The following is a 23653-nucleotide window of genomic DNA, read 5'->3' as shown; positions in this document are numbered from 1 at the left end:
AATATCAGTAATGTGTTTTTTTTTAAAGACCACTGTTATTTTCTGTATATCAAATGCTCACTCACAAAGCTACGAACATTATTTCCTCATGTAAGAACCACAAAACAAACTGAAAACCATTGTCTTCTCTACCTAGCTGTTTGAGTCTAGGAAGAAGCTGGATGAGGACGTGGGGACCCTGGAGTCTCTGGAGGAGGTGAAGAGGAAGCTGCAGAAAGACATGGAGCTGACTAGCCAGCGGCTAGAGGAGAAGGCCTCCGCCTTCGACAAGATGGAGAAGACTAAGACCCGCCTGCAGCAGGAGCTAGACGACCTCATGGTGGACCTGGACCACCAGAGGACCATCGTCTCCAACCTGGAGAAGAAGCAGAAGAAGTTCGACCAGGTATCGTATCATCTCCATTTGTCTCACCTTTCCTCTATCTCTCTTCCTTTTCTCCCTCCTCTCACCTTTGCTTATCTCCTTCTCCCCTCTCTGCAAAATAGAAGCAGACCTGCCGTTAATGAAGAAATGGCTGAGTTTTTGTGATTTCTTGATTTAAATTATTGCCTTTGTTAACATAACTTACCGGTAAGGTTTTACTTGCTATCCTTCTTCATCACAATCTTCTCCCTCTATGTTAGCTCCTGGCTGAGGAGAAGACCATCTCTGCCCGCTATGCTGAGGAGCGTGACAAGGCCGAGGCTGAGGCCAGGGAGAAGGAGACCAAGGCTCTGTCTATGGCCCGGGCTCTGGACGAGGCCCTGGAGGCCAAGGAGGAGTTTGAGAGGCTCAACAAGCAGCTGAGGACTGAGATGGAGGATTTGATGAGCTCCAAGGACGACGTGGGCAAGAGCGTACGTAGTTTAAACCCCCGTACAGGAGCTGAAGGTTCTCAAATACCTTATACAACCCAGTCCTAAACCTTGACTTGGCTCATCCAATGAGAATTGATAGAACCAAAATGTACAGGTTTTGGTAGGTTTCTTCCAATATGGCCACCAATCCACCCACCACATAATGAGTGAGAATGCGGTGTTACTGGAGCTGATGGTGGTTCCCAAACTTTGTTGGAGACCTTACACACATAAAGCTTTCTGAAAGAACGCACCTCAGAATGTTGCTTTGAGTGAGAATTTGTTTGACTAATCCTATGGGATAGCTTCCTTATGACAGTTTAGACCCAGAAAGAGATGTTGTTGCTAACAGTCTCTCTACGTCCCCCTGTGTGTAGGTCCATGAGCTGGAGAAGTCGAAGCGCACCCTGGAGCAGCAGGTGGAGGAGATGAGGACCCAGCTGGAGGAGCTGGAGGACGAGCTGCAGGCCACGGAGGACGGCAAGCTGCGTCTGGAGGTCAACATGCAGGCCATGAAGGCCCAGTTTGACAGGGACCTGCAGGCCAGAGACGAACAGAACGAGGAGAAGAAGAGGACGCTGGTCAAACAGGTACAGAGGCAAGCAGAGAGGACCCTTTTTGGGGAGTAACATGCACACCTCCAATAGAAACTCAGGTGTTTGGTTTAGCTAGGCCAACAGCTCGGAGAAAATAATCACCACCATATGGCCCTTCAGGACAAAAACTTTAACTTATGGACTCATTGTGGACTCCCCATCTATCTTCACCCTAACTGTTATTGTATCCGAGCAAGATAGAACCCAAACTTCACTAGGTTTCATCACTTACTTGGTGTTTTCAACCCTCTCTGCAATATCTTGTTGTCTGACCCCTTCCCCAGGTTCGTGAGATGGAGGCAGAGCTGGAGGATGAGAGGAAGCAGAGAGCCCTGGCCGTGGCAGCTAAGAAGAAGCTGGAGATGGACCTCAAGGACCTGGAGGGGCAGATAGAAGCATCCAACAAGGCCAGAGATGAAGCCATCAAACAGCTCAGAAAACTACAGGTGAGACTTCATACAGGATTTGTGTTTGCATGTCCATCCTCAAATTGTGTTGTTGAGCTATTAATAGATTATAAATAGTGTTGCAAAATTCTGGTAACTTTCCCAAAATTCCAAGAATCTTCCAACCAGGAATTCTGGGAAGTTTGGGAAAGTTACCAGAATTTTGCAACCCAAAATGTTTTATATTTTTTGCCTGATTAATTAGGAACTCCTGGTTGTCTGATCTCTGATCATCAGCAATATTATTTCTTACACCTGTATCCTTTTATCAATAAAATGGACCGGTAGCCTCTACAGGTATGGTATCTGTGCCTGTCTGTCCACCAACTACGTACCTGTCCTGTGTAGTCAGCTTTAATTAGAACGTCTGTATTCAGATTACATCCCTGATGCTGTAAACTCTAGTTGTCCCAGTTGGTCTGGTCTCATTTGTAGCTTCCCCGCTGGCCTTACACTATTATATTCAGTATAGCTGCGGGGTTGGGGTCGATTCCATTTCAATTCAATTCGGGAAGAAAAACTGAATTTCAAAAAATGTCTGATAGGCCGCGTTTACACAGGCAGCCCAATTATGGGCAACAGATTGATCTGATTGGTCAAAAGACCAATTAGTGGCAAAAAATATCCGAATTGGGCTGCCTGTGTAAATGCTGCCATAGAGGAGCATTGAGGAAATGGAGTTCATCCCTAACCCTGTATAGTTGCCTCAGACAGTTGGTCTTACTCTTTGCCTTGCTGCTGCCACCTGCAGGCCCAGATGAAGGACTACCAGAGGGAGCTGGAGGAGGCCAGAGCATCCCGTGATGAGATCTTTGCCCAGTCTAAGGAGAACGAGAAGAAACTCAAGGGCCTGGAAGCTGAGATCCTACAGCTGCAGGAGGACCTGGCGGCTTCAGAGAGGGCCCGTAGACACGCTGAGCAGGAGAGAGACGAGCTGGCCGACGAGATCTCAAATAGCACCTCTGGAAAGTGAGTAGCTACATTTTCCTGATTAATGATCAAATTCAAGCATGATCTTTTACAGATTTAATGGTGCAATATGCAGAAATCACTGGTTGCTCAAATTTTAATAGTTTGCCTAATTTCAGTTTATGTGACAAAACAAGCAATGTATAGTGTAGAGAATCATTGTACTATCTACTATCTATCCAAAATCTTGTATTTTCAGCTGTTTGAAGCTGGTGTACAAAACTGAAAGTAAAAGACGCAAAAAACGAAACTTAAGAATGGGAAGCATAGAAATAGCACACATAGAACCGCTTCTTAGACTTGCTTTCAATGAGGATGACAGATCTATAACTCACATTTCTATCTGAATTTGGTCAGGTCGCCCAAAAAGTTAGATATTGCAGCTTTATGCTGTGTTCTGTACCAACCACATCACTGAATCATGCATTTGTTTGTGTCAGGTCGGCCCTGCTGGATGAGAAGAGGAGGCTGGAGGCCCGCATCTCGCAGCTGGAGGAGGAACTAGAGGAGGAACAGAGCAACATGGAGCTGCTCAACGACCGCTTCCGCAAGACCACCATGCAGGTGGAGTACAACTCTCACATTGTCAAACACATACACACAGATCATGCAGGTACAAAACAGGGAAAACTCTCCTTAAACTGGCATTGTCTCTTGACGTTTTGAGGAGGAGATCGGACAAGAGGAAAGTACTTTTGAGATTCACTCATACACAGAGACGATTCCTGGACCATAGAATGTACTCTCTCTGTTGGCTGGAGAGTACTCTCTCTGTGGCCTGGAGAGTACTATGTGTGTGGCCTGGAGAGTACTCTCTCTGTGGCCTGGAGAGTAGTCTATTATAGACTCCAATTACAAGTACTTCACCAGACTACTTTATGGGACCCACAACTAACGGTTTTATATAGAGATGGACAAAGAGTCACCGTCTCTCCCTTCATCCCCATTTCTCTCCCAAGGTGGACACCCTGAACACGGAGCTGGCTGGGGAGCGCAGCGCGGCCCAGAAGAGTGAGAACGCCCGTCAAGGGATGGAGAGGCAGAACAAGGAGCTGAAGGCCAAGCTGGGAGAGCTGGAGGGGGCAGTCAAGTCCAAGTTCAAGGCTGCCATCACCGCCCTGGACGCCAAGATACTGCAGCTTGAGGAGCAACTGGAGCAGGAGGCCAAGTGAGAAGCCTTCTATACCTGATATACTGTACTAAATAGACATCATAATGGGGGTCAGAGTTTAAAGATGGGAGGTCACCTAGAATTAAATGTAGGCTCGAATAGGTGGTCTCTAGCTCATACACTCATTGTAATGATTTACCCCTACTCGATAGACCGCTAGAGGTAGGAGTTTCCCCTAACCACAGATCTAGAATCAGATTACAAACTACTCAAAATCTGGACCTTTAAAGCCCCAGTGCAGTCAAAAACGTGATTTTCCTATGCTGTGTATATATATTTCCACACTGAGGTTGGAGTAATACTGTGAAATTGTGAAAATGATAGTAATGCTCATTTAGTATAAAGACAGCCTGAAATTTCAGCCTGTTTGGTGGGATGGAGTTTTGGCCTGCCTGGTGACATCACCAGATGGTAAATGAGTTAATAGACCAATAACAAAGAGTTCCAAACCTCTCTGCCAATAACAGCTAGTATTCCCCTCCCCACTCAGACCACTCCCTGACAGTCCTAGCAAATGTCTTGCTTGAGAAATTGCTATTTGCTAAGAAGTTATTTTTGTTTTGTTTCTGACCATTTTAATTTAAAACAATCACAGGAAGGTACTTTATTGTTACCTAGAAATAATTTGATATTGAGATAAATACAACTGCATTGGACCTTTAACATTAGGGGGCTGAAAATATATGAGGTTGCCAAGAGTGGAATATTTTACTGCATCCTGATGCAAATGTATGTCCCCATCAGATAGGAGTCAGTCAGGGTGACACTATTTACACACTTTCCCGTTATCACTTTTTCCTACAAGGGAGAGGGCAGCAGCCAATAAGATCGTCCGACGCACGGAGAAGAAGCTGAAAGAGGTGGTGATTCAGGTGGAGGATGAGCGTCGCCATGCCGACCAGTACAAGGAGCAGGTGAGTGGTCGTCTCGGGTCCACAGTGAACCGGGAACAATCTGTTCTGACATTTAGAAAGGGTGAGTAAAAGGCCATGTTAGCTACGAATTCAATATAATCGGAGTGTCTCTGTGTCATCTGTGCTGAACCCCTCTCTCTCCTCTTCCCACCCAACGCTCTTCTGTAGCTTTGGTTCTCTCTCAATTCTTCTCTGTCCCAAACTTTCGTCTCCTTTTTCCTTCCTTGTTTTTCCAGTTTCTATCACCTTTTGTCCATCGCCCCCCCTTCATCTCTCTCTCTCTCTCTCTCTCTCTCTCTCTCTCTCTCTCTCTCTCTCTCTCTCTCTCTGTCTATCTCTCTCTCTCTCTCTCTCTCTCTCTGTCTATATCTCTGTCTATCTCTCTCTCTCTCTCTCTGTCTCTCTCTGTCTCTGTCTCTCCCCTCTCTCTCTCTCTCTGTCTCTGTCTCTGTCTCTGTCTCTCTCTCTCTGTCTCTGTCTCTCCCCCTCCTCTCTCTCTCTCTCTCTCTCTCTCTCTCTCTCTCTCTCTCTGTCTCTCCTCTCCTCTCTCTCTCTCTCTCTCTCTCTCTCTCTCTCTCTCTCTCTAGCTCTCTCTCTCTCTCTATCTCTCTCTCTCTCTCTCTCTCTCTCTCTCTCTCTCTCTCTCTCTCTCTCTCTCTCTCTCGCACTTGCAGTGTTTTAATTTTGAATTGGCCCATGAATTTGCTATGTAAATACGTTGAATTGTGCCAATAAAATTCAAATTATCCCCGTCAGATGGAGAAGGCCAACTCTCGTATGAAGCAGCTGAAGCGTCAGCTGGAGGAGGCTGAGGAGGAGGCTACCAGGGCCAACGCCTCCCGTAGGAAACTACAGAGGGAGCTGGACGACGCCACCGAAGCCAGCGAGGGCCTGAACCGCGAGGTCAACACACTCAAGAACCGCCTGAGGTATAGCCTCTCATAACACGCTGTATATACACTTCACATACTGTAGTTATTTATATAAAATAACCATGTATGTATTTGCCTGTCCTCCTCAGGCGTGGAGGCCCCATCAGCTTCTCGTCTAGCCGTTCAGGCCGCAGCCGGCAGCTCCAGATCGACGGAGCCTCCGTGGACAATTCTGATGACGACGCCGACAGCCGCGCCAGCGACCACAACGACACGCAAGCCTCTAACCAGACCGAATAGACGCACCCTGCTAATCCTACCAACCCTATCGATTAGCCTGTCTGGCATCATGGTGACAACAACACTTCAGCCTCTCCATCTGTCCCTGTCCACGAGTCAACAGCAGGGAGAACCAGGGTTGTGTTCATTAGGCACCAAAGCAGAAGAAAACAGTCCGAAACAGGGAGGGACTACCTGGACTTGTCCAATAAAAACCGCTTGTTTTCATTTTCCGTTGAAAGACGTTTTCAAATGTTTTGCTACGGTGTGTTCTAATGATTACGACCCAGACCACCCACCCCCTCAGAAATGCTCTCTTCCTGGGGATGACAAAACAATTACTCCCACTTGGACGGTTTACTCTGCCTTACTCTAACATTTACATTTTTAGTCATTTAGCAGACGCTATTATCCAGAGCGACTTACAGGAGCAATTAGGGTTAAGTGCCTTGCTCAAGGGCACATCGACAGATTTCACCTAGTCGGCTCGGGGATTAGAACCAGCGACCTTTCGGTTACTGGCACAACGCTCTTAACCACTAAGCTACCTGCCGCCCTAACATTACTCTAACATTATTCCTACTCTACTCTGGCTAGCTGCTCGGCCCGGCGAGTGTCCCAACGATCTGAAGCATCTTAATATAGTCCTCACTAGGCATGGAATTATGTGCTCCGCTTAAATAAATATGTAAACTTATGTACAAGTGCTTTTTACTTATGAACTATGCGTATGTGCATGTGTGTACATATGAGTATGTATGGTATGTGTATCCACATACACGCCAAACTGCAAGGAAAGGAGTGAAACTCGGAAACGTTTTGTCGTCCTCCTCACACATGAAACAAAACATTGTCTTGTAATACAAGTGTGTTACCAAATCTAAAGCCATCATCTCTCCCCTAGCTTAAAGCAGGCCTAACAAAACTGTCCTCTCCAATGATAGTCCTACTCAACGATAGGTCAGAGGTCAATGGCCAGCCAATGGACTGCCTCCGCTTCTCTCATTGCATGAGTCTCTTCCTGATGTACAGACTATTATTCCGCTTCTAAACACTACTGTGAAACAAGATGGTGGATTCACACAATCTGACCGGTTCTGGAAGAAAACAATGGAATGGAAAGAATGTTTTAATTGTGAAAAGCTTTTATCCACTTGCTACAGCATCTTGTCACAACACTTTAAAAACAATTGGTAACTGACTTCTTATAGGAATCGCATAGGTCATGATTTACGTTTTTTGTTGTTGTATTTTGACCAATTGGAACACTATTATTTTTCCTGTTGTTCAGGAAGAAGGGTTGAAGGCAGAGAAGTGTGGTATGCTTAGATAGATGGTCGCTGGCATACGTATCACAGAGAATCGCTGGAAACTGCACGTAACTGCACAATGAGTATTCATATGCCCCTGTAACTGGAGCCAGGAAACCCCAAGCTTCTCTCTGAGTGGTCACATGATGTACAGTACAGCCCCTTAGTCCAACACTAATGGTGTGCGCTTCGATTGAACGTGTAGTTTGACTAGGTAAAGCCTACCACTCAGAGCAAGGGAGGCAGCCATCTCACTGTTTGTGCCATGGTTTGGTAGTACACTAGGACCGCCAACTCTCTTATAATGCGCTGACACACCAACTACCAAGCACTTAGTATTCCTAGATATGACAGCCTTCTACTGGGGATAGCATCTCAAAGCTCTAAAACTATTAAGCCACTACAACCATAGAGATATATCTCTGTGACTACATCTTGTCATGTGGACTCTTAACATAGCAGAATGTCCATATCCATCAGCGCTCTCTATTCTTCCTTTAGCATCTTTGTTCAGTGTTCAAAAAAAGAGGATAATGTATGGAAACTGCCACTTTCATTGACTTTTACTCCAATGTTAGCTCAGCTGTAATGACATGTTTCTTTAAAGTGCCTTAGACACTAGAAAGAGCATTAGTGGGTAATGCATGGTGTGCTCCTGTATTAAAAAGAAAGACGTGTACATGCTGGATGTATTACACACAAACCTAACGAGGCAAACCTGGTGAAAGGAAAACAAAACACTACTTTTTCTTCTTCTAACCCTTTGTCTTGTGTATTTTTGCTGTGCGTCATATCATACCCAGTGCGTACCTTCTCTCCCGTTCATACACTGGTAGTAATCTCTCCATAGGTAGTGTGTGTGTGTGTGTGGGGGGTCAGAAATCAGTGTTACTATTAACTATGTGAGATGTGGAGCCTTCTGCTCCCCCTTCAAAAGCAGAATGTGATTTCATTTGGTTAAAAGCTTTAACATCCATGATGTAGTTTTACTGGTGTTTGTATTATTATTATTCTCAGACTGGAAGTTGATGACCAGGCTTTCATTCATCTGCAAATACCCCCCGCCATTTTATTTCTTGTATGCCTCCGGTATTTCTAGACTACAGTGATTTTTTGTAAAATAAAATAAAACATATTCATTGTAGAAATAATGTGATTGCAGTTTGTCCTGAGCGGAGGAGCCCCTAGAGACTTTCAATTTAATTCAAAAACTACTCTTGGATTCGAACCAGGGACCTGCTGCATGGGAACCCAAATGTTATACTCTCCACCATGTTGGGGGTATGCAACATCATTGGCATAACCAGAAATGTGTTGTCGGGTGGGCCTGCATAAATTTGGCCAGCTAACTTCCAGCAATTTTGCCATTGGGCAGAGAGGAAAATGTGCAGTTTTATAGCTCATCTAATGCTATTCTGAGAGGAAATGTAGCATTTTTAAAGCAAATTACAGCTCAAATATAGGTGTGTTGACTGTGATAAAGGCACTGGATTATGTGTTGTCTTGTTTGCTAAATGAACATATGAAATAGGCAGTAGCATGGTGCATACAGCCATAGAAGCACAGTGGCAAATGCCTTAATGCAGTCATATTCGTTGGTTATTTGGGGTGAGGCTTTCAGTTCTTTTTGGCAACCCATCCGGTGAGAGTGAATGTAAATCCAGGTCATCTGTTCTGTTATATTTAATCAAATCTGACTAACCCAGTGCACTGCTTGCTATGAATTCTATCTGATGGTGTTTGCATATTTAGGTAAAAAGACAATGTCCTGTTTGGAACATTTGACAAGAGCAGATTTTTTGCTCAATCTGAGTGGGTGGGCCTGGGCACGAATGAACATGAATGTTGACATAATTGAGGGACTGAACAAAACATGGACTTATGACAAATGTATGAAGAAAAAAAAATTGCAGCGTCTTAAGGCTTTATTCAATCTGTATCGCTGAAGCGTTACAGTTTGCGCGTAAGAAATGTGAAGGTAAATTCCGATTGAGCTGACAATCGGAAATTACCTTTAACGCGGGAACATTGTCTTTTAATGTTACAAAAAAACGCTGAAACCCGCAAACGAATTGAACAGAGCCCTTACTTCCTTTAGGTGTCTCATTGTGTCCCGAGGGTGTAGTTTTTCCCTACCTTCAGAACTAGAGTAGTGTTCTTTTGAAAGACAGCTGTCACAATGGAGAACGGAAGAAAGGGACCACAAAGAAATGACTCCGGCCCTACTGAAAACCAACTGTATTTTATTCCATAATCGACACACAAAAATAATCTACAAAAGAGACCGAATTAAGTAACCAGTACAATGAAATGTAATCTTTACCCGCCCCAAAAGCACAAAAGCTTCAAAATATCACCTCCTGCTCCAGTCACAGTAATAAACAACTTTTCACCATGACATCCTGACAGACCACAGATCGACAACAGTCATGGGTACATTTCAAAGAGAAGGTTGGTACGAACACATGCACACTGACCAAGGCACCCCATCTATATGCTAGGAAACTCATCTTTGGCGCCATTCTTGGTGCAGTTGGTCGACATTCATACTGACATAGGAAGAAGGGATGAAGGATGATAAGAGATAGACAGAGGGAAGAAAGCCAGAGGTCCCTCTCCTCTGACCTTCTCCTCCAATGGGTTTTGAGAAGAAGACTAGGAGAGGACATGAGGAGTATACTATTGAGATCTTCCCAGATATAGGAAGAGAGTATGTAAGAACAGTTTCAAGAGAGGTATTCAGTAGGTGAGAAGGGAGAGGTCTTTAGATGGGAAAAGGAGTCAGACATAGGTACACACAAACATAAACAACTCCCAGAAATACATTGACAGTTGAGTAAGAGGTTGAAAGCCAAGCGACGACTTGCACTTTTGCATTGAAGCATTTATAGTCCTGCATAGTTCTTTAATGAAACTTACAAACTAAGGCGTTTTGTTATATTGAGTTTTGACTGTGTTTGAGTTGATAAGCGGTTTTTACAAAGTAAATTAATTACAATTTATTTATTTTTTAAAAAAGTTCAAGTAGGCTACAATCTCCAATATTTGTCCCCTCTCTCACGCTCCACTCCTCTTTCCAAAAGAGGAGTCTAGCTTTTACAGTTCAAGTTTTTTCTCCAGAAAAGGTCCAGTGTGATTATACAGCACCAAAGACACGCTGAGCAAGAGAGGGGAATACTCACTCTCAAACACACACACGCGCGCGCGCGCGCACACACACAACAGAGAAAAGGGGGATATGCAATTCGCACACACTCACACATAGCACAGACTGACCAGAAAGGAAATACAATATATAATAATATATGTAGGTTATGTACACACACACACACACATTCAATCTCACCGGCACACACATACCTCTAAACATTTTTTTTTTTATCCCTGTGTAAATTACAAATAATTTATCAATATTAGCTATACTACCTTAACAGTCAGTTGTGGGGAGCAGAGGCGACTTTAAAACAGTACAACTCTATGGACACGCTATCCCACATCGGAGACAAGTTAACAACCAACGTTACCTTTCTCAGACAGTCAAGACAACGAAAAAAAAATAAAAAATACTCAAATCTGCTTTAGACGAGAAAATAAAACACTGACTTAATTCAAATTAAATTACTTAGCTAACGGCGTACTCCCTCTCCTGGGTCGTTTTCATTAAGGAACGGACACACCGGTAGCGTTTGCCGGAAGAGAGCACTTAGCACCTCTGAACACTGAGTGCCAGCCATAATTTGCAAACTGATTCTACATGTAAAATTGAGCGAAAATGTTGGCAATCAGATGCCCACCGGCGGGGTGGTCCGTAAAACACACCGCGCCGAACGAACGGCAGATCGATATTCGGTGCTGTGTGTGCGCTCCGTTAGTGCACAACATAGCAAAACTCTTTTGAAACGAAAACGAGTGTTCAGGCAGTCCTTCCTCGTTTCTGTTATTTTTTTCTACGTTTGGTGCCTAATGAATACGACCCTGTCCTCATTCCACAGTGATAAAGGTCGGTCATGTAAACATGTTGACAAGAAAAATTAAAAAGGAGAAAAGGTTTCATTATCATTCACCCCCACCCCAGGTCCATTTTATACCTAGTAATCATAAAAATACAGTTAAATTAAATTCATAAATCGTCATTGTGAGGGGGAATTGATTCTTCAGGTCCATATTGAGGGGAGAGAGGCTGCTCCCCCCTGTATTACATAATTGTGTCTGTCTGTCCAATCAAAGTGATCCTAGTGGATGTCTCGAGGAGAGGCTGTGATGTCACTCCATCCTCCGTCTCTATTGGTCAGTGGGACTTCCTCTTCATGTCGCCACCCTGGCTTTGGTTCGCATCTGAGGTGGGGGGGGAGGAGTCAAAATAATTTGTTACATCATGTGTAAATACATGAAAATGCAGAAACATATGAACACCTAACACAAAGAGAGGGTATGCTTCATCGACAGACAAGACACGCGCTTCTAGTGTTTTCCTAGTCATGTAGTAACACAAGCATGCAGATCACCACTAACATTGAAGCAAGAAGACGCAACAGCCAAACAGTGAGTGAGAGATATCAACATGAAGCAGGGCATGACAACAGCACAAATGGAGGAAGGGAAGAGGAGGAGGGAGGTAAGGGAGGAGGAGGGAGGTAAGGGAGGAAGAGGAGTGAAGTTTACCTGAGAAAGCAAGCTGCAAGTGAGGAGGTAGAGCAGCCTGTGACCCTGACTGGAGACTCTTATACAGATCTGAGGAGAGATGGAGGGAGGGAGGGAGGAGAGGAAGAAAGAGTGAGGAGGTTAAAAAAGGGAAGAATGGAGAGGGGGAAGGGGTTGAGGAGAATAAAGGTAAGAAAAGGCACATTAAATGATGAAAGCAGAATTTGAGTAAAGCATAAAATTAAATAAGAAGGTGAGGGCAGATAAAAGGGGGATTCAAGAACACAGGAGTATAGAACACAGGAGTAGAGAACACAGGAGTGAAGGAAGGAGAGGATGGATGGATGGATGGATGGATGGATGGATGGAGGGGGAGAAGGAGTGAGGGATTGGTTGAGAAAACGAGACAGGCAGGGCAAGAGGGTTACAGTGAGAAACCTGGAGCATAGACACATTACAGCTGATTATACTTCAGTATGGATCCACAGCACACAGACACAGCACACAGACACAGCACACCACACCATTGACCATGAGTAACACAAACAAACTCTAAGACTAGATGAATCTCAAGGAACCACAAATTGTTTTTACTACGGCTGATTTTCTTTGTCATTTGATCAAATTCATCCAATAAAATGTCATACTAATGAAGTTCTAAATTCTTTAAAGATCTTTATCACATAATGATGTCCAGTACAGACTTTCTAAATGGTATTAAGAGCCCATACATTTGCATGCACGGTGCTTTGAAAGATCACAGTCTTGTGGAGCCACTGCCAGTTGGGCCCCAGTTGCCAATTACTCACCCATTAAGTCACTCTGTGAGAGGCTATATCCTGAGTTGGCGCCCGTGCCCAGGCCGCTGCCCCCCGGGCCTCCAGGAGGAGTGAAGTTGAGCAGCGAGGGGAACTGGAAGGGCAGCGAGACGGGCACCAGCCCTCCCAGCATCCCAAAGCCAAGTGGCCCGCCCAGGAGGGGACTTCCAGCTGACACCTAGAGAGAGAGAGAGAGAGAGAGAGAGAGAGAGAGAGAGGAGAGAGCGAGAAAGGAGGGATCAGGTGACTCACTTGGTGACATATAAAGTGCCTGACACAATCTCTTCTGTTCTGACTACGTGGCCAAGCCTTTGCAGAACATACTCAAAACCCTAGCGAGAAAAATGCAGTCAGTATCTAAAAGTTGCTTCTCTTGATCCTCTTTTTCACTCTTCTTGACACTTTTTCTGGTCGCCTGTGATTGGCTGACTCACCTGCGTCAGGTGTGAGGTGATGGAGGGTGTGGCCATGGTTGCTGTTGGCGCCCGACTGCCTACAGCCTTGGCTCCGCCCACGGCCCTCTGTCTCTGTCCGTGACTGGTCGAGACCATGCCAGAGGGGGAGGGGCTGTTGTCCGGGCGACTGGTGACGGGCGACATGCGCATGGGGCTGCTGTTGGAGCTTACGCTGCTAACGCTACTACTGCTAATGACAGACGGAGCCTTCTGGCTCCCCGCAAAGCTATAACTGCCCTGGCCCGACTTCACCTGACCCCCACCTTGGACACTATATGGGGGGCGGAAGCCGGCAGTCTTGGGGGACTGGTACTGGAGAGGGCTGGAGATCATTTGAGAGTGAGAGAGGAGGTTGGAAGAGGAGGAAGAAGGGGAGGGGGAGGAGGTGGGAGGAGGGGTGAGGGCGGGGGGGCGAGGGGAGGGGGCGGGGGGGCGAGGGGTGAGCTTGATGATGGGGGAGGAGTTGTTGCTGTGGGAGGACTTGGTGAGGGTGGCCTGCATGGGGGTGATGAAGTTGGACTGGTGGTGGGGCTTGGATTTACCCTGGTGGTGGGAGGGGGACTGGGAGGGTGAGGAGCCCACCGTGGAGGTGAGGTAGGAGGGTTGCTGGGGGCTCTTGGAGTTGAGCTGCTGGGGGCTCTTGGAGTTGAGCTGCTGGGGGCTCTTGGAGTTGAGCTGCTGGGGGCTCTTGGAGTTGAGCTGCTGGGGGTGTGAGTGGGAGTTGGTGGCACGGGACTGAGGGGAGGAGGAGGGCATGTTACTCATCATGGCACCGCCGTTACTGCTGCTGTTGGCTTTGACACAGCTCTTCCCCAGTCCTGGTATTGCCACGCCCATGCCCAAGGCAACCTTCTGATGGGGGGGCATGAGCGGAGAGGACGTGGGAGGGGGCCGCTGCTTGGTGGGCGGGGAGGGGGACGACGGTGGGTGGAGTTTACTCCCTCCGGTCATGACCCCTTGCCTGTGAGTGGCGGTTGCCATGTTGACATTGTGTCTCTGAGTCTGTCCCATAGAGCCCGCTCCTTTCATCACCCCGTACACTCCGTCGGCGCCACGAGACACCAACGTGGCCCCCGCGAGCTGCATGCGAGCCGACGACGCCGTGGAAGTGGAGGGAGAGGTAGATAGAGTGGTCATAATGTTGGCCATCGTTGACGAGTTGGCGTTTACCTTGGAAAGAGAATGTGACGTGAGAAGGGAAGACGAGGGGGAGTAGTGAGGGGTGATGGAGGGGGGGGAGGAGTTGGGGATCTGGAGAGGCGGGGGGGAGAGGGGGGAGGTGAGGGTGAGGTCAGTGACGCTGCCGTGGGGACCCAGGCCCTTGGCGGCTTGGCTAAGGAAGGTGAGGGCGTGGGAGACTGAATCCAGGGAGGGGGCGCGGAGGTCCTCGTCCAGCGAGTCGGACAGGCAGATGGGCTCCGAGGGGGACGAGGAGGTCCGGCGGGCCTGGATGACAGAGGGGGTGGAGGGGACGTGGGGGAGAGAAGGGGTGGTGGCGGTGGGGAGATTGGGCCTCTGCTGGATCCATTGGCCCTCCTGGAACACAGGGACAGGACAAAGGTTAGCATTAGCCCCGCACCAGAACATTTGGAAGCACAAGTTATACCAAATAACCATCTTGTAGAAAAGGTTACAAAAGTCAATTGAGAGTGAAGAGGTGTCACTGACCTTGGCTTTAGCCCTGGGGGTGGGGACCATCCTTTTCTTGACCCTGGACAGAGAGACAAATGGTGTGTTAAGTTAACAGCCTCACAGGAATGCTAATCCATCTATCAATTAATCAATCATCTGTTTCTTCAGATATACTACATATTCTATCCATATACTGTCCACATTGTCTATACATCCCATCACATACTGTATATATGTATACACTACCAGTCAAACGTTTGGACACACCTACTCATTCAAGGGTTTTTCTTTATTTTTGTAGAATAATAGTGAAGACATCAAAACTATGAAATAACACATGTGGAATCATGTAGTAACCAAAATAGCCACCCTTTGCCTTGACAGCTTTGCACACTCTTGGCATTCTCTCAACCAGCTTCATGAGGTAGTCACCTGGAATGCATTTCAATGAACAGGTGTGCCTTCTTAAAAGTTAATTTGTGGAATTTCTTTCCTTCTTAATTAGTTTGAGCCGATCAGTTGTGTTGTGACAAGGTAGGGGGGTATACAGAAGATATTCCTATTTGGTAAAAGATCAAGTCCATATTATGGCAAGAACAGCTCAAATAAGCGAAGAGAAACGACAGTCCATCATTACTTTAAGACATGAAGGTCAGTCAATCCGGAACATTTCAAGAACTTTGAACGTTTCTTCAAGTGCAGTCGCAAAAACCATCAAGCGCTATGATGAAACTGGCTCTCATGAGGACCACCACAGGAATGGAAGACCCAGAGTTATCTCTGCTGCAGAGGATACGTTCATTAGAGTTACCAACCTCAGAAATTGCAGCCCAAATAAATGCTTCACAGAATTCAAGTCACAGACACATCTCAACATCAACTGTTCAGAGGAGACTGTGTGAATCAGGCCATCATGGTCGAATTGCTGCAAAGAAACCACTACTAAAGGCCACCAATAAGAAAAAGAGACCTGCTTGGGCCAAGAAACACGAGCAATGGACATTAGACCGGTGGAAATGTGTCCTTTGGTCTGGAGTCCAAATTGGAGATTTTTGGTTCCAACCGCCGTATCTTTGTGAGACGCGGTGTGCGTGAACGGATGATCTCTACATGTGTAGTTCCCACCGTAATGGAAGAGGAGGTGTTATGGTATGGGGGTGCTTTGTGGGTGACACTGTCTGTGATTTATTTAGAATTCAAGGCACCCTTAACCAGCATGGCTACCACAGCATTCTGCAGCGATACGCCATCCCATCTGGTTTGGGCTTAGTGGGACTATAATTTGTTTTTCAACAGGACAATGACCCAACACACATCCAGGCTGTGTATGGACTATTTTACCAAGAAGGAGAGTGATGGAGTGCTGCATCAGATGACCTGGCCTCCACAATCCCCCGACCTTAACCCAATTGATATGGTTTGGGATGAGTCAGACGGCAGAGTGAAGGAAAAGCAGCCAACAAGTGCTCAGCATATGTGGGAACTCCTTCAACACTATTGGAAAAGCATTCCAGGTGAAGCTGGTTGAGAGAATGCCAAGAGTGTGCAAAGCTGTCATCATGGCAAAGGGTGGCTATTTGAAGAACCTCAAATATAAAATATATTTTGATTTGTTTAACACTTTTTCGGTTACTACATGATTCCATATGTCATTTCATAGTTTTGATGTCTTCACTATTATTCTACAATGTAGAAAATAGTAAAAATAAAGAAAAACCCTTGAATGAGTAGGTGTGTCCAAACTTTTGACTGGTACTGTATATATATTTATACTCCGGACTCCGACATTGCTCGTCGTAATATTTCTTAATTCCATTATTTTCCTTTTAGATGTGTGTATTGTTGTGTATCGTTATATATTACTGCACTGTTAGGAGCACACGCATTTCGCTACACCCACAATAACATCTGCTAAATATGTGTATGCGACCAATAAAACTTGATGTGATCTGTCAATCAGGCATATATACAATAAAAGGTATAATTGCCATTATAAAGCCAACGACATAGTTGGGAAACTATCCCAACTTATCTATAAGGTCCAACTATAGTTGAGAGAACTTACATGTTGCCAGTGAGGTGACTGTGTACAGCACGACTCTCCTTGAACAGCATCCTGGCCTGCATCCAGCCCTTGGGCCAGAGTGGTTTGACCTCGTTCTCCATGAAGGCCTTGAGGTAATCCTCCACGGAGAGAGAGCACTGAGATGACTCCAGTTCATAGCAGCTCAACTTCACACGCACCAGGTTACACAGCAGCGACCTACACACACACACGCACACACACACACACGCACACACACACACACAGACGGAAAAGAAGAAAGCTTACTGATCTATTGTCTTTTCAATCAACCATTTTCTGTATGACTTTGCTCGAGAATGTCACTTTAGTGTCTAGGCTGGGTTACTATAAAGGCACTTTGTGACAACTGCTGATGTAAAAATGGCTTTATAAATAAGATTTGATTGAGGGCAATGGATGGGCGGTTACCTGAGCTTGTCGTCCCAGACAAACTTCTTCCGTGGGCCCATCATCCTCTTCCCTGGCTTCCCCTCGTCCTCCTCCTCTGATCCGTTCTTCTCTACCTCTCCAGGCTGCTGCCTGCTAGGGTTCAACACATATACCTCAGAACCAACATGTTCTCCCGACCCCAATATATACCAGCAGAGGCAGAGACGCATGCAAATGAAAGTAGTGATGAACACAGGCAGAGTAGAGCACTAAAAATAACCAAACAACCATTATGGATTAGAGATATAGCATTGCAGTATGCCAGGGATACTCAACTACTATTTGAGAAGGTCCGGTCATACCAATGTCCTAGGTGGCAAAGGTCCGGATGGATATTGTCATTTATCAGCGTAGTAACAAACCCCCACCCAGCAACCCATGCGATCCCAAACTGTTCAAATTGTTCACATCCTTCTTGTTGGTGGAGAGAAAATGTTGCAGTTTTAAAGCGAATTTCCTGCAATTCTACACATTTTGCCATATGATACCTGAATGAGTGACTCAACTAAATCAATAGGGGCCCCATGGGGGTCGAGGCCCCAGGGCGTACCCATCTAGCTAACATGGGCTAGTTGATAAACTGGACATTGCTGACAGGTTCTAAATCGCTCTCTGTCAGGGAATGACAAACTGTCCATGCAATACTAAATGTAGAAAATGTTAAAATGTAAAGTCGGGAGCCGCGGTCCGTAATGGCCCCGTTCTGCGTCCGGATCCGGACCGCGGTCCACCTGTTGAGTATGGCTGCAGTATACTATTGAGTATTGTAATCTTCTTACTTGGCAGCCTTGACCATGCAGTCCATGCTGTATCGTTGGATCTGCTCGGGCATCACACTGCACACAGCCAGCTTCAGCTTCAACAGGGGCGTACGCAGACGGTCATCCTGGATGTTGATGCTAAGCTTCTTCAGGCGTTTGAGCAGAGCCTCCTTATTGCAGGGCACAAAGGCCTCCAGGTGAGAATACACCTCCCCACGTAGCCCCATCGGCTGCTCCTGCACCTGCAGCTCAATACTGGGGGAGGAGGGGAGGGGAGGAGGAGAGAAGTGAGAGGAGCAACAGAGGGAATGAACAGGAGTGAGAGAAAGGGGGGATGGAGAGCGAAAGATGGCAAGCAAGGAAAGGGGATGAAGAGACAACAAAGAATAAAACAATTTGAGAGAGAAAGATGTTGGGAGAAATGTAGAAGAGAGTGGGGGTGAAAAGGACAGGAAAAGAGATGAACAATCGACTCCGATATCAGCGGTATGACACAATCAGGGTGTAGACAGAGAGAGATTTACAACGTGTCAAAAGAATGACAAACTCACTCCAGTAGGATGTTATTCATATCTAGGGTGAAGAATTTCTTCCTTCCCTCTTGATCAAACTGACGAGAGGCCTGTGAAGAAAAGAGGTTGGTAAGCATACAAAGCTGTATTCCATGGAAATATGCACAAAAGTAAAAAGGAGCCTTCTGTGTCAGTTTCAAAATGGCTGCATCGTCATCTTGCCAGTTTTCGCTCATCTTTGATTTGTCTCTTTCTTCTCTCTCCCTTTTGGCCACCAGTTGTCTATTGCTACTCTACCTTTCTTTCATTTGTTTTGCTCTCATCCGCTCCTCCTTTGTGCTCTGCTCCACTCTAACTCTCTATGCACTTTTATCACCCTGTCAAGAAATGCATTACAAATCTTAGAAGAACTGAAACACTATTTTAAGTGATATCACCTTGATCATGGTTTAAGAAAATGGCTGCCACACATTTCAACTGTACAAAATTCCAGGAAGTTACTCAACAATTAAATTAAGGGATGATCACATAAACATTAAATAAACAAATAAATACATCTATGATAAACAGGAAAAGCCCCATCAGCGCGACTCACCGCCCGTAGGTCCTCGATGCGCTTGATGAGGGGGGGAGGCAGGCCGTCAGGGAGCGGAGGTGGATGCAGGAGACCCCCTGAAACCCCCAGTCCCCTCCCTAACCCGCCACCAATCGTCTTCGGCCCTGAAACTCCAATTCCCATCAAGCCATTCTCTCTCCCGGGGGTGGCCACATGCGGATTAGCCGAGCAGTCCAGAAGGCTGAAGTCTAGGTCACCCAGAAGATCCTGGAGCTCCTTCTCATTTGCCGAGCCCAGCAGTGACATCATGGCTGGGTCGGCGGTGAGCTCGGCCAATGAGACGTCGTTGTTAGCCGTGTTAGCGTGCAGGTGGGAGTTAGCCAGCAGGTGGTTGGCTCGGGGTGCGTTGGCCAGGGAGCTACCCATGCCGGGGTGGGGCGCGTTGGGGTTCATCTTCCTCATCTCCTGCTTCTCCCGGGTGAAGCGGCGCAACATGGCTGCCAAGCACAGGGAGTCCTTCATCAGCTTCTTCCTCTTCTTCTTCTCTGGCCGGTGGATGTTCATCAGAGACGACACTCTGGATCAGAAAGACGAGAGAGAGGGGTGAAGAGGGGAAAGAGAGGAGAGGATGAGAGAAGGAAGAAATAGGAAAGAGAGAGAAAATAGTGAGGGAAGAGACATGGAAGAGAGGGAAGAGAGATGATGTGGAGGGAAGGAGGGGATTGTTAATCCAATAGCAAGTTATGATGTGTAATCTCGAAGACAACAAACCTATAAGCAAGGCAATGTCTTTTCAATATGATACAAGGGAAACAACAGTCTCATAATAGCTGCTGGTCTATTTCTGGGGCTCTTTAGAATAGGAGTATTTATGGCAGCGGAGTGATCAGCCTATCAGAGCGTAGCTAATGGAGTCTTTGTTAAGGACACTTGGCCTGTCACACAAGCCCACGGGCCATTCAGAGAGAGCATCACAGTGTGTCATGTCATAGTCAGACATATCTGTACATTGGTAGGAATGAACCAAAATATATCTATATGATGTATTCGTCCTTCTATTGTATTCTATGATGAAGTGCATACATTTCACATTTGATAGGGTTTGACACGGAGGGGGGGGGGGTATAACAACTGATTCAAAAACCATTTCAAGACATTTGGAGGAATGGGTCTTGCAACATGCTCAGTTGTATTTGAGAAATATGCATAGAACAACAATGTCCTCTTAGATAATTTGCTCTTACAGCAAGAACAAAATAATCAGAATTATTCAACAACCATTCTATCTCAAATTCTAATTTGTGAAGGTACAGACATGCCTGACAGGCACAAGAAGCACCGATGTATCCATCCCACTATCCTTTCATCTCACCCTGGTTTGGGCACTCTGTTCTTCCGGGGTTTCTTCTCCTCCAAATTGTTCCCTTCTTTCCTCCGTCTCTTGATCACTTGCTCCTCGCCATCCTTCAGCTTCTGCTACCACCGGAAGGCACAGACAGAATTCATTAAAAACCAAAACAACCAATTGTATAAACACAAATAAATCAGGTTTGTCATACTCCTATCAGGGATGGGGTCAATTATTCTAGTCAATTCAGGAAGTAAGCAAAAATGCATTGATTTTGAATGAAATTGGAATTTCTGTTTACTTCCTGAATTGACATCATTGAAATGGAATTGACCCCAACTGACTAATATAGTGTAATTTCACTGTATAAAATACTTCATGCCAGTATCCCACCCTTACTCTGGGTTTGACATCCTTGCCCCCGTCCTCTCCTTCTGACTCGGAAGCAGCTCTGAACTGCAGCGTGCCCGTGTTGATGTAGAACCCTCCCAGCTTGGTGGTCAGGGAGGCTGGAACCAGCTCGTCATACTGTCACACAAAACAAAATGGCTGCCGTTACATTCAGAGCACACAGGTGAGAGCATAGACGCAGAATACAGAGTAACTTCAATGAGTCTCTGACAAACAACAACATGTCACTGTGGTGGATGTAGGTTAGTGTTTATGAGGTTGATTGCTTGTGCAAATTGGTGCTGTGGTTGATTAATAGTCTTAAGCACGCTCCAAACAGGAAGCGAAACTCCAGAGCAAAGTTCGCCAGAATTGAGCAGATTCCTATTTTCTCCGCCTCCACTAGACGGCTGTCACGTGCACGACCACCGCCGACCGCTCCGCCTGGATAGTATTCTGCCCCCCCACCTATCTCCATTGAAAATGAATGGGAAACTCAGCTGCTTCCTGTCTGGAAAGCCCTTTCGAGTTTTGTTATCAACATGTTTGCTATATCAAAATTAAAGGGATGTAGAGGGTTAAAAAAAAGGGATACTTACAGCCTCTGAGTTGTCAATAAATGGGTCGGTCTCGTCGTAACCGAAGCCTATGTCAATCAGATCCTGCATTCTGTCCTTCCGCTTCTTCTTTCCTGCTGCATTCGCATTGCCCTGTGTCACAGATTATACATACTTTCACATGAACATACTATATAACCAGTAGTCATAAACAACAACAAAAAAGGCTTATAACCAGATATAACAGGTTTACAACCTAGTACAACTAGTTATTAACCAGATAAAAAAGTAAAACTTATCTTAAAACTAGTATCTTATCAGTGGAGTTATTAGAGGACAAAGTTTTACCATGGCTCCAAAAAATTACATACATATTTGTTCTCAAACTTCTTGGCCAGGGCCTCCACCTGCAGTCGTTCTCGCTCGTCATCGTTGAAAGGGTCGCTAGGGTCAAGGGCAGGAGGCACGATAAAAAGAGTTGGAGTCTGAGTTGGGGCTGGGGCTGGAGGAGGGTTCTTTTTTGCCTAGAAAGGGGAGGGAATGGGTGAAGAAAAGTGTAACTACTGGAAAATAAATGGACTTACCCACAATAAACAAACAACAAAGTAATAAATAATAATATTGTGTTGTTATTGTACCGGATGTAAAGCATATTGTCATGCAATCGCATTGCCCAAATAGCATTGGTGAAGAAGCATTTGTATTTAGATTTACAGCTGGTTTATATAGTTGTAGTATAACTTGTAATTACAAGTTTGAGAACAATATATTATATTCAACATAATTCCTTCGCAAATATGTAACTAAAAAAAGAGCAAACTACTGTATCATGCAATGATGTAGGTACACAACATTGAGTGTCTTGATAACATAATACCGGTATTTGCGTAACTCCCTGTAGGCTACATCCTGGTACTTACAAACCCACTCCATTCAGCACTGACTAATCTTCAATATGTCACCCATAGGAGGCTAAACTCAACTGTACTGGGGCACTTCTTCTACGTGCCATAATAATGGCTGTATGACTGGTGTAAACTAGCAAGCGAGTTGTCAAGTTATCAAGAACGGGAAACAGGTAGCGCCAGACAAGCTTTATCACCACATGTGCATAAGGAGTGCCTACAACTGTAATATTGACGTGCCGTTCGAGTACCAAGTGATTTGAGTGAATGGCTTAATGAATGGCTGAGCTAGGGTCTTTTGTGTGAAGTCCATGACTGGTAATTTCCTCACACAGACCACGCTAGTCCGTGGAAAGACAAGATACATCCACTTTCCTATCCTAGTTTATAACAAGTCCCCACTAACCAAGCTAATAAAATCAACTGGTGTTGATCCATGTCTTCCCTGGCCAAACAGAAGGAGTCATACCTGGATGTTTTGGACGAGTTCGCTGTAGTTAAACTCGTTAGACGATTGATCGCTGGGCTCGGACAGAGATAGGTTCAATCGCACGGTAATCCGTTTTCCTTCAGCGTTGTCCTTGTCGCTAGTTTTGCCGAAAAGCCCACCGCCACCATCTGCCCCGGACGCTGTCGTGTCGACCTCACCATCCGCATCTAAGTCGATGTCGGCCTCGTCATCCTCCAACCGTCGTTTCTTAGTCTCGGTGGCTGATCCCGCAGCGAAGGCCGAGAGGGTGACAAATTGTACTTTTCTCGGTTCGGCCATTTGGATGTGCTGCCTGTCTGAACCTCGCTTCGGACAGACAGCGACAGCGCGAGCTACTTCGCGAAACTACTTCAAATTGGCGAAATGAAGGGGTTTGCGCGAAAACGCAATGGCTATTTAGTGGCTAATAAGATGTAAGGGGGTCTTCCGCACCATTCGAATTGAATTTCAGCGGATGAGATGGTCGGGGAAAAGTTGTTTTTTCAGTAGCTACTTGCATCCTCAATTGCTATGGGATCGAGACATTCAAGGTGGCCATCTTGGATTTCAGGAGTAAATAAAATATCAGAGAGGTCACTGGGCCTGCGCGCACAAACAAAAACGGAAGTAGCGTGAGCGAGGGGGGTTATCGTGGCCAATCACCGCATTTGCCCCCATTTTAATCCCGCCCCTATCATAA

At 45.9% G+C, this 23653-nt stretch overlaps 2 protein-coding genes across 2 annotated transcripts in view; one reads left to right on the top strand and one right to left on the bottom strand.

Moving 5' to 3' along the window:
* Nucleotides 1-8451, top strand: part of LOC311113667 (myosin-10-like) — a gene marked incomplete at its 5' end in the record, with an annotated part of 77643 nt that extends 69192 nt beyond the window's left edge. Inside the window, 10 exons of the mRNA XM_084156946.1 lie at nt 137-385; nt 625-837; nt 1215-1427; nt 1718-1879; nt 2631-2848; nt 3289-3412; nt 3808-4016; nt 4825-4933; nt 5690-5862; nt 5955-8451. Coding sequence (XP_084013072.1) covers nt 137-385; nt 625-837; nt 1215-1427; nt 1718-1879; nt 2631-2848; nt 3289-3412; nt 3808-4016; nt 4825-4933; nt 5690-5862; nt 5955-6105 — 1821 coding nt within the window. The 3' untranslated portion in view covers nt 6106-8451. The remainder of the gene's footprint in view (nt 1-136; nt 386-624; nt 838-1214; nt 1428-1717; nt 1880-2630; nt 2849-3288; nt 3413-3807; nt 4017-4824; nt 4934-5689; nt 5863-5954) is intronic.
* A 1164-nt stretch (nt 8452-9615) lies between these two features.
* LOC311113666 (ubinuclein-2-like) lies at nt 9616-23504 on the bottom strand. Its single transcript, XM_084156945.1, has 14 exons — nt 22954-23504; nt 21951-22103; nt 21622-21732; nt 21032-21160; nt 20657-20760; nt 19324-19861; nt 18768-18838; nt 18235-18471; nt 17435-17548; nt 17006-17203; nt 14977-15019; nt 13288-14844; nt 12845-13031; nt 9616-11729 (listed from the first exon to the last, which is right to left on the bottom strand). Exons 1-14 carry the CDS (start codon nt 23251-23253, stop codon nt 11683-11685), a joined length of 3789 nt encoding a protein of 1262 aa, XP_084013071.1. The 5' UTR covers nt 23254-23504; the 3' UTR covers nt 9616-11682.
* Between the last annotated feature and the right edge of the window lie 149 nt (nt 23505-23653).

Source organism: Coregonus lavaretus (genome assembly GCF_964263955.1).
Source record: "Coregonus lavaretus genome assembly, chromosome: 40".
NCBI lineage: Eukaryota > Metazoa > Chordata > Actinopteri > Salmoniformes > Salmonidae > Coregonus > Coregonus lavaretus.
The sequence above is the reverse complement of the archived record's forward strand: the minus strand, read 5'-3'. Positions and strand labels throughout refer to the sequence as shown.

What these genes read in the sequence shown, in the direction of transcription:
- LOC311113666 (XM_084156945.1), bottom strand. Translation starts at nt 23,253, where the DNA reads ATGGCCGAACCGAGAAAAGTACAATTTGTCACCCTCTCGGCCTTCGCT. An exon ending in AGAAGTTTGAGAACAAATAT is followed by an intron (nt 21,733 to 21,950) that starts GTATGTAATTTT and finishes TCTGTGACACAG; the next exon opens with GGCAATGCGAATGCAGCAGG. An exon ending in TTATTGACAACTCAGAGGCT is followed by an intron (nt 21,161 to 21,621) that starts GTAAGTATCCCT and finishes TTTGTGTGACAG; the next exon opens with TATGACGAGCTGGTTCCAGC.